Raw genomic sequence first — 11,339 nt, 5'->3', positions numbered from 1 at the left:
CTTCCTATTCTGGTCACCTTCAATAGTAATCCCTTAGGGCTTTTTTAAGTACCATTACAGACTCATGATTTTGTTTTATATTTGATACATTTCAATTGACTGCAGTAATTACTCTTTGTTAAATTGTTCCATCCGAAGCCAGTGGGATCCCTTTTTGACACAACCCCATCAATCTGTGATAGGCTCCTTGCTTTCTGGTGTAAGATGTTCCAAGATCATCTTGAACATCTCCCGTTTTACGCTGGACTCAGCCAATTCCCAAATGAATCCTGGTTTCTTTCATAGGCAAATCATGTTTAGAAGCATTTTGGCACTAGAAGGGCTTGTTGCTCTTGAGTTGTTACTGACTCGAGGTACTTTTCTGTGGTTCAGTTTAGGGAAAAAGTTTAAAAACAAAAAGCCATAATAAGTGCATACTATATTCCCAATTCCTAATTGTTCTTGAGTAGGGAGATAAAAAGAGTGAACTGTGTGCTTTGTGTGTATGTATATGTGCATGTGTGTGTAATTACTCTGAAGCTAGCGTGAGGAAGTTGCACGTCTATACATGTTGACTATCTGTCTGTCAGGCTAAGACTCTCATGGCTTCTTTCTTTTTCGCCAGTTCTGCTTGCTCAGAACTCTGCCAGGTCAGCGGGGAAACAAAGAAGAGGAAGAATGGGTGCAGGATTGGTGACAAGTTGGTCACAGGTATGTGGGAAATTACTCTCTTTCCAAAACAACCTTACTGTTCTCAAAGGACATAACATCTTGCCCATGACCCACAGCTCACAGCCCTACTGGGCTGACCTCAGGCTTCCCCAGTTCTCTGGGTTTCTTAGAATGCGAGAGAAAACTCCATAGGAAAGGCTTCTATCACTGTTAACATTTGTTCTTTTTTTTTTTTCTAGATAGCCCTCCAGGTTGAGTATTAATTCCATATTCTGCAGGGTGCTATGAAGGAAAAGGGAGATCCTTCACTAGGAAAATCATCCCTTCCTTTTCCAAATATGTTTTCTCATCCCTTTGTACACTGAGTCTGTACTGGATCTGGAATAAGACTGGAAGCATCCTCAGAACATAGGTGTGGAAATATCAGGTCAACCCTGTGTTAGAAAAACTGCTCAAACCATGAGCCTGGATGAGATGATCCGGGGAGTGGGAGAGAAAGAGGAGAGCTGAGAGCTGAGTCTTGAGGCCTCCAGAGCGTGTCAGCTTCCTGTGCACTGAGTTTCCTCCCCCGTGCTGGCAGCCTCACCCACCGTTCTCCGGGTTCAGTGAATGAAGAATGGCTGTCTGAGCAAGAATGTGTGATGTTTTAGGACTTGGTGACCTTTGAGGAAGTGGCAGTGGACTTCTCCCAGGAGGAGTGGGTACTGCTGGACTCTGCTCAGAAAATCCTGTACAGAGATGTGATGATGGAGAACTTTAGGAACCTGGCCTCTGTGGGTAAGTTTGGCCTCATTTCTTCATTTCTTCCACTGAAAATAGTGGATCACATATCGTGTTCTAGGATCTGTGAAAAGAATAACAAAATGCAGTGAACACAAAATGGATGGTCCCAACCCTTGTGGGGCAGTCTCATGGCTTCCCGTGGAAATGGGCTGATTTCGTTTTCTTTATCATTAAAAGATTTAGCTAATATGCACTGCATATCTGAGCTTGGGCTTAGATTGCAAGGGTCAGCCCCATGTGGGACATGGAGTGCGGGTGTTTGTTTTGGGGCCCGTGAAAGATCTCTGATCTGACCTGTTTTGCTGCTCCTCGAGTTCCACTTGCCTGTCTACTACAGACCAGAGCACTGGAATCAGTTTTATGGAAAGATCTCTTGCCTCCTTCACAGTGCCCCAAAATCACATGTCTTTTGCCATGGTTAGGGTCTCACCTCTGCAAACACAGTTTGATCACTGAGGTGGAGCAGGAAGAACCGAGGACCAGGGAGAGAAGAATTTTCCAAGGCACCTGTTCAGGTGAGCCCCAGGCAGAAAGGAGTCATTGTGTGGAGCATCCATAGCTGGGGGGGGGGGGGGGTGCATTTGCAAATGTCAGTGTGGGGAAAGGAGGCCGAGGCCATTCTGTGAGCTTTCCCTCTTTCCATCTCACCATTCATTCCTGTCTTAACCTGGTCTCAGAGAATGACTTCTAATGCCTCGTTCGCTTTCACGTTCCCTTGAGTACCTTTTGTTCAGTTCTCCTTGTGTTGTTTTCCAGGTAATATCTTCTCATACTGTGTCAAACCTCCAGAATCCATTCTAAGTAGCATACCTCCCATTTCCATTGCTTGTTCTTATCACAAGTTTTAAAACAATTACTCTGGTCATTGGTTTCATTTTCTCTTTCACATTTTTCTTTCCATGTTTAGTATTATTATTTGAAAACAAATCGATAGGGTGCCTGCCTTCTTTTTTCTTTTATCCCTACTTTTTCTCCCAATAGTTATAAAAATTTTCCTTCTTCAGTTTCAGACAGGGCTACTCAACTTAAATCAAAACATGCAATTCCTATGCAGAATGTTCCTGAGGAAGAAACTTCCAATGGCATAAAAATGGTAAGATTCACTGGGGATCATTTCTGGTTTTTTCTAGTAGGAGAAGCCTGTGAATTTCAATAAATTAGAACAGCCGCAGCAACCACACAAAGAGAGAGTTGAGGCACGTGGCAGGAAGCTGTCTCAGGAAAGACTGTGAGTCCACAGAACTGAGAGACCTCTACCCTACCTCACCACGTGCTCCTCACAGTGAGCACCTTCACAGAGAATGCCGAAGAGCAAACATTTGCTTAAGCGTGATCTTGTTATTAAGTTTTTAATACGTAATTCATTTTTCCCTTATTATTACAAAAACTCTGTGTTTAGGATGCCTTTTGGTCTAAAGGAATACAATAGAGCCTTGGGAAGCATTCAACTTGAAAGAATTACTAGGGCAAAAATCATACATGTGCCCTACGACTGGTAAAAATGTCAGTCATGATAATGTACTTCCTACATGTGGCAGAATCCACATGGAAAAGAATTCTCGTAAGTGTAATGAAAGTAAGAAAGCCTTAGGTCACCTCTTATTCCTTATTCAACAGGCGGCAACTCACTCTGGTGAGAATCCCTGGGAACTCGATCACTGTGGAAAATTCTTGAGAAAGAACTATCACCTTATTGGTACAAGATACTGCAAGGGAAAGAAATGCTACAAATATAAAGAATACAGGAAAGACTTTGGCCATTTCTTAACTCTTAGGAGCCATATGAATGCTCACACTGAAGAGAAAATTTCGGGATGTAATGATTGTGTCAGAGCTTTCGATCCAGAGTCCTCCCTTGGGGAACACTTAGGAACTGTCACAGGAGAGAAATCTTATGAGTGTAATCAGTGTCTTATGTCCTGCAGCTTACACTCTTCTTTTGCAGCACATGTGCAAAAACCTGCTGGGGAGAAGCTTTGTGAATGCCGTGACGATGGGAAAAGATCTTCCCTTAGTGTGCACAAAAACCCGTGTACTCTGGAGGACAGCTCAACCTGTAATGAACATGGGGAGGTTGTCACTGGCCCCTTGTCCCCTCAGAAATGTGTGAGACCTCACACTGGAGAGAAACCTTATGAATGTAGTGACTGTGGGAAAATATTCATTTTTCACTCTTCCCTTAAGAAACATGTGAGGTCACACACTGGAGAAAAACCTTATGAGTGTAATCACTGTGGGAAATTCTTCAGCCAGAGCTCTCATCTTAATGTGCACAAAAGAACTCACACTGGAGAGAAGCCGTATGACTGTAAGGAGTGTGGCAAGGCCTTCACTGTTCCTTCCTCTCTTCAGAAACATATGAGAACCCACACTGGGGAGAAACCCTATGAGTGCAGTGACTGTGGGAAAGCCTTTATGGATCAGTCATCCCTGAAGAAACATCGACGCTCTCACACTGGAGAGAAACCTTATGAGTGTAATCAATGCGGAAAATCCTTCAGCACAGGCTCTTACCTTATTGTGCACAAGCGAACGCACACTGGAGAGAAAACCTATGAATGTAAAGAATGCGGGAAGGCCTTTAGGAATTCCTCTTGCCTGCGGGTACACGTGAGAACTCACACAGGAGAAAAGCCCTATAAATGCATTCATTGTGGAAAAGCATTCAGCACCAGCACTAACCTTATAATGCACGAGCGAATACATACCGGGCAAAAGCTTGCTGAATGAAAGGACTGTGGGCTAGCCGTAAGTGGTCCCTCACAGCTCCCTCCGCATTGTAGAACTCACACTGGAAAGAAACCTTATTGTGACCAATGTTGAAAGCCTTTAGGCACAGCTCTTGACTTACATTATACTGGGACCAACCTTATAAGTGTTACAGTTCTGTGACTGTCTTTATCAGTGAGTATTTCATCCTTAAAGTTCAACAACTCATTAATTGATGAGTATTAAATGTAATATAGCACTCTAAATTTTCCTTGATTTGCATCACAAAAGTTTTGATAATGTTTTCATTGTAACTTAGTACTAAATATTATCCAATTTTCATCAAGGTGTCTCGGACCTATAGGTTATTTAGAAATGTGGGGAGCCCTGGCCAGTTTGGCTCAGTAGTTAGAGCATTGCCTGCAGACCAGAGAGTCCCGGGTTCGGTTCCTGATAAGGGCACATACCTTGGTTGCAGTTTGTCCCTGGCCCCGGTTGGGGTCAGGGTCATGTGGGTGACAACCAGTCAGTATGTCTCTCTCACGTTGATGTTTCTCTCTCTCTTCCTCCCTCTCTCCCTCCTGCTCTATCTGATAAATGCAAAAATGTCCTCAGATGAGGATTTAAAAAAAAGGAAATGTGGGGGTTTTTTGGTTTGTTTTTAGTTGTTTATTTTTTTATCCTCACCCGAGGATATTTTTCCATTGATTTTTAGATAGAGTGGAAGGGAGAGAGGGAGAGAGACACATCGATATGAGAGAGATACGTGTATTGGTTGCCTCCTGCATGACGGACTGAGGACGGGGATTGAACCTGCAACCCAACCATGTGTTCTTGACTGGGAATCAAACCCGCAACCCTTCAGTCTGTGGGCTGATGCTGTAACCGCTGAGCCAAACCTGCCAAGGTAGAAATGTGTTCTTTAATGTGCAGACTCTGCATATTTTAGTTATCTTTTAATTATAGATTTCTAATTTAATTGCATTGTGCATTGAATATATGGTCTTCATGATATAGATTCTAAATGACACAGATTCAGACAGAAAATTGTTGATTTGCTTTGTGGCCTAATATGTCAAATACAATAATTTGCTGTCCCAAAATCCATTGCTCTTTTCCTTCCTTAAAGTAGCAGATCTTCCATTATGTTCAGGTTGGTAATGTGGACCGTTTTTTAAGGACTCATCTCCTAGCATTCCTTGCAGCTATGAGTTCCCATGAGCCCACAGTCCCGGCCAATGAGAAAGAGTTGAGAGATCAGTGCTTGTGGTTTTAAAGAAACCCATGGAAATGAAAGCATCCTGTCTAACATTTTCTCTTTAACATTTCCCTTTATCTTATTTCTTCTTGTTTCTTAGAAAATAAACCAAAAGGATGACAGTCAGAGGCCACTGATTATACAACAGGGACATACAATATCACTTGGCTGTACCACCCCTGGGTTGCTTATTTCTGGACTTCATGTAACATGAAAAAAACTCTAAATGGGTTTAAACCACTCTTGTGGGAAGATTCTGTTACAATGGATTTTAGTCTCAAATGATAGATCTCTTATGTTGCCAGGTTTTATGAATCCTTCAAGTACGGTTGAAAACCATGTATATTCTGTAATTGTCGAGTATAATAGATTTATCTGATGGATAAATCTTACTCTATTAAATCTGTATTATTACAAACCTTATCTCCTGATCAACCAGTGGTCATTGGTGCCAATTATGCCCATAGGAGTCCTCAGTATGAGGTACAGTAAAGAAGGAAACTTTATTCAATGCAAAACAGCTCAACTGTGAAGCAGCACAGCTGTGAAGAGGCCCTGGAGTGAGGCAGCTGTGGGGCAAGGTCCCTCTCTGGCTAAGCAGCTCTGTTCTGTTCTGCCTCGCTCAGCTCCAGTGAGACATTTTTCACATTTCAGCTCCAGCCAGGGAAACACAGTATTGTCTTCGGTGGAATAGAAAAGTGAGCTCTGAGAGGCAGAGGGGAGCTGACATATAAACAGAAGTCTCTGCCTCTGGTCCCTGACTGAGCTGTCCTCATGCAAATGAGGACTCCAAATCCTTGCATATAGATTGGTCCAAAAAGCGCTGCCCTGATTGGTCACAATGGAGCTACTCTAATTGGTTAGTGAAGATGTTTATGGGGATATGGCTGCACAGCTCCAATTGGACAGGGAAGCCTCAGTCCTGTTGGTTGAAACAGGATTCCAGGAACTCATCTATAAAGACTGGCTCAGATAGCAGAAACAGTGCAAGAAGGCAGTCCAGTGCAGAGCAGGCAGCTTAGGGTTCTCTTGAAAATGTGGTTTGCACGATAGGGCACTATTTAGAAATCACTGCTAGGCTCTGGGTGTTTTTTTAATTCTCACATTGAGGATACATTTTTGTTTTGTTTTTTGTTTTTGTTTTGCTTTGTTTTGTTTCTTTATCGATTTTTTTACAGAGAGAGAGGAAGGGAGAGGGAGAGAGAGACAGAAACATTGATGAGAGAGAACATCAATCAGCCACCTCCTGCATGTTCCCCACTGGGGACGGGGCCCACAACCCCAGCATGTGCCCCACCCTATCAGGAATCAACCCGGGAATCAAACTGGTGACCTCCTGATGCATGGATCGACTCTCAACCACTGAGCTACCCCGGCCGGGCTGTTTTTTGTTTTTTAATCTTCACCTGAGAATATTTTTTCCAATGATTTTTAGAGAGAGAGGAAAAGGGGAGAGAGAGAAAGAGAAGCAGCAGTGTGAGAGAGGAACATTGATCTATTGCTTCCTGTATGTGCCCCAACTGGGCATCAAACCCACAACCTCAGTATGTGCCCTGACCAGGAATTGAGTCTTGATGTAGGAGATGATGTTCTAACCAACTGAGCCACCTGACCAGAGCGACTCAGTTTTTGTTTTTTGGTGTTTTTTTTTTAAATTAATCTCAGTTAAGCCACCAGGAGTCCTTCTTACTAGGTATGTTCTTTCTCAGGGTCCACACAACTTACCCTCAAATAGTTCACCATAAAATGTATATCTTTATCTAGAGGGAGAGTCAACATGAAAAATGCTGAAATGGATCAGTCTACTTCAGTGCTGGGCCACCTGTGGGATAGGCACAGCATTGGCAAGGAAGCATCGGCGCCTGTGGGTTGGCTGTGGCAGCAGACTGGAAAGTGCATGGTAAATAAGAAGTGGAGGCTCCTGGGTTCACTGGTGTCTGGCTGTCCTCTCTTTTGGATAATAGTGGAAATAGCCGCATCGAAGTTAATAGAGTTCCAACAGACATGCATGAATGTGGGGGGCCTTTTGTCAGTGCGGGGCCCCAGCCAGTAACAGGCTAACAACTGTTTTCTCTCTCTCTCTCTGGCATTGTAATGTAATTTAGAACATATAAATTTTTTTTCTTGTTGGCTTCAAAGTTAGGAGTTTCTTCCTGAGGGGTGTGTTGTTATAAGAACCCTTGACCCTCAGAGTCAGAGAGTAACAAAAATGAAATTAATGAGAAAGGTCTTGAAAGGTGTAAGTCAGTAGTTCATGGTGTGGGGGCATGCCAAATAGCAATCTCAGATGATGAATATAGAAAAATTGGGTTTATTTAAAGAAAAGGGGCTGGGGGATGGTAGAAAGGGAAGGGATACACATCAACAAGCCATGGGGTATTGGGTCGATGCTGGCAGCCGCTAGGAGCTGGAGTTTTGTCCTTACATGCAGCCACTGGCAGGAAGCTTTTGTCAGTCAGTAGGTTTGGGGGTGGGTGTGGGCAGGGTGTTGGGTCTACAGGAATTCAGATGTGCAGTTAGGTATTTCTTTGGTTCGTGGTGTCCAGTTGCATTTCTTGTCTCGCCAGTTCTCCTGTGACAGGAAGTTTGGTCTTTGTACTCCTGGGGCGGGGAGGTTTGCAAAATGGCTATTAGGATTATATTGCCTGTGTGAGTCCTAACAGGTTCCCATAGAAAGAGACATTGCAATGACAATTTCATTAATGACGTTGCTACTGTAAAATCAAGCACTTTGGCAGATAAAAATATTCCTTGGTATTTCTTGGGTACATGGTATCACTGCTGACCTCAAGGAGAACAATTGTGATGGAGGTAGAAGGATGCCAAGTGAGCTGTAGAGAGTGAGAAGCATGGACATGTAAATGGCAAATACAGACCTGTTTAAAAAATAAATAAAAAATCCCACTAAGTACATTTGAAAAACTAATTGACTGTATTGAGTGATACATAAACCAGCCAGCACCTCATCCAGCAACCAGAAGACATGATGCATAAAAAAAACAAAATACTCCATCAAAAATTTATTAAACTTAATAAATAAATTTGGCAAAGTAGCAGGATACAAAATTAACGTCAAGAAATCGATGGCATTCTTATACACCAGTGATGAACTCACAGAAAGAGAAACTAAGAAAACAATCTCATTTACCATTACGGCAAAAAAATTAAGATACTTAGTAATAAACTTAACCAAAGAAATAAAGGACCTATTTTGCAGAAAACTACAGGTCATTGAAAAAAGAAATAGAGGAAGATATAAAAAAGTGGAAGCACATACCTTGTTCATGGATTGGAAGAATTAACATCATTAAAATGTCCATACACCCAAAGCAATCTATACATTCAATGCAATCCCCATCAAAATACCAACGACATACTTCACAGAACTAGAACAAATACTTCAAAAGTTCATATGGAGCCCTGGCCAGTTTGGCTCAGTGGTTAGAGCGTTGGCCTGCGGTCCGGAGAGACCGGGGTTCGGTTCCCGCTAAGGGCACGTACTTCGGTTGCAGTTTGTCCCCAGCCCTGGTTGGTCGTGCGGGTGGCAGCCACTCGATGTGTCCCTTCACGTCGATGTTTCTCTCTCTCTCCCTTCCTCTCTCTCCCTCCCACTCTATCTGTACAAAAAATGGAAAAATATCCTCGCATGAGGATTAAAAAAAAAAAAGTTTATATGGAACCAAAAAAGACCTCGAATAGCCACAGCAATCTTGAAAAAGAAGAACAAAGTAGGAGGGATCACATTACCAAATTTCAGGTTATACTACAAAACCACTGTAATCAAAAGAGCCTGGTACTGGCACAAGAACAAGCATATAGACCAGTGGAACAGAACAGAGAACCCAGAAATGGACCCAAGGCAATATGCTCAATTAATATTTGACAAAGGTGACAAGAGCATACAATGGAGTAAAGACAGCCTCTTTCATAAATGGTGTTGGAAAACTTGGACAGCTACATGCAGAAAAATGAAACTAGACCATCAACTTACACCCTACACAAGAATAAACTCAAAATGGATAAAAGACTTAAATGTGACTCATGAATCCATAAAAATCCTAGAAGAAACTGTAGGCAACAAAATTTCAGACATCATACGCAGCAGAATTTTCAGTGATACATCACCTAAGGCAACAGAAACAAAGGAGAAAATGAACACATGGGACTCCATCAAACTCAAAAGCTTCTGCACAGCAAAAGATACAATCATGAAAATGGAAAGGCTACCCACTGTATGGGAGAGCATAATTGCCAATGATATATCAGATAACAGGTTAATTTTCAATATATATAGAGTGCTCATACAACTCCACAAAAGGAAGACAAAGAACCCATTTAAAAAATGGGCAGAGGAACTAAATAGACACCTCTCCAAACAGGACATACAAATGGCTAAGAGACATGAAGAAATGTTCAACATCACTCATCATCAGAGATGCAAATTAAAACAACAATGAGGTATCACCTCACACCTGTCAGAATGGCCGCCATCAACAAATCATCAAACAACAAGTGTTGGCGAGGGTGTAGAGAAAAGGGGACTCTAGTGCACTGCTGGTGGGAATGCAGACTGGTGCAGCCACTATGGAAAACAATATGATGTTAACTCAAAAAATTAAAAATTGAACTTTCATTTGACCCAGTGATCCCACTTCTAGGAATATACCCTAAGAAGCCTGAAACACCAATCAGAAAGAATATATGTACCCCCATGTTCATAACAGCACTATTTACAATAGCTAAGATCTGGAAACAGCCTAAGTGTCCATCAGTAGACAAATGGATAAAAAAGCAGTAGCACATATACACAATGGAGTACTGTGCAGCTGTAAGAAAGAAAGATCTCTTATCCTTTGAGACGACGTGGAGGGACCTGAAAAGTGTCATCCTAAGTGAAATAAGCCAAACAGAGAAAGACAAGTATCATATGATCTCACTTATTTGTGGAATATAATGAACATCACAGTCTGAAGAATGGGGTAGCCCCAGAGATGTGGAAGCGGGGTACAGACTGACTTCCCCAGAAGAGGAGGTGGGGGAGGAAGATAAACCACAGAACTTATATGCATGTGTGCATGAACAACGGACATGGACAACAAAGCTGGGGAGAGGGCGGGGAGGATGGAGGAGGGGGGAATCAGTGGGGGAAAATGGAGAAACATCTGTAACAAAAATAAATCAATTAATTTAAATTTTAAAAAGACAATAAAAAATAAAAAATCTCACTAAGTACATTTGAAAAACTAAATGACTGTATTGAGTGATACATGAACCAGCCAGCACCTCATCCAGCAACCAGAAGGGTTGTACAAGTGAAGGTTTTTATTAGGAAGAAGGGTGGGGCAAGTGAGTCCTTAGCAAAAAAAGAGGGGGCATTATTTCAAGCCAGGCCATCTTCTTTTTGGGGTAAGGGAACCACAGGAACCCTATCATGCAGATTACTTTACTGGCACTAATCTAGCTATCAAGGTCTTTAGCACAAGTGACCCCATTTGAGGTCTATGGTTTTCTCCTTAACAGCCAAAATATCCAAAATTTTGGAGCAATACCCAAAGGAGAGTAAGTTTCATTTTCACTGAAAAATATGGGAATGTAGAAGATTCCCATGACATTGGACATGATAATATTGCATGCAGACTTTGGAAAAAATTGGATGAGGAAGGAAAAAGTGATAATGTTAATTCCCTGAAACATTTAGAAGTGATGGAATTCAAAGTTCAGGTGGAGGTGTTTAAGAGGCAGTCAATAAAATAATTATACAAATAATTACTGAATGACAATGGTGGCTAATGTGATGGCATATTTTCCAGTGGAAGCATATATCCAGTGGGGACCCTATAACTGAGAAGTGAAGAATCATGGGTAAGATTTAGCCAAGCATCAGCTTGTCTAACTCCCAACTCCCGAAGCAGCAACTTCTTTTATACTGCCACCCATG

The 11,339-nt window shown here is 42.1% G+C and overlaps 1 protein-coding gene across 1 annotated transcript; it reads left to right on the top strand.

Moving 5' to 3' along the window:
* The first annotated feature begins 608 nt into the window (after positions 1-608).
* On the top strand, positions 609-4,164 carry LOC118615201 (zinc finger protein 177-like). Its single transcript, XM_036239877.1, has 5 exons — positions 609-690; positions 1,302-1,428; positions 1,857-1,949; positions 2,445-2,527; positions 3,052-4,164. Exons 1-5 carry the CDS (start codon positions 658-660, stop codon positions 4,162-4,164), a joined length of 1,449 nt encoding a protein of 482 aa, XP_036095770.1. The 5' UTR covers positions 609-657.
* Positions 4,165-11,339: the final 7,175 nt, after the last annotated feature.

Source organism: Molossus molossus, unplaced genomic scaffold, assembly GCF_014108415.1.
Source record: "Molossus molossus isolate mMolMol1 unplaced genomic scaffold, mMolMol1.p scaffold_m16_p_4, whole genome shotgun sequence".
NCBI classification, from domain to species: Eukaryota; Metazoa; Chordata; class Mammalia; order Chiroptera; family Molossidae; genus Molossus; species Molossus molossus.
Note: the sequence above shows the minus strand (reverse complement) of the source record. Positions and strands in the feature narration are given on the sequence as shown.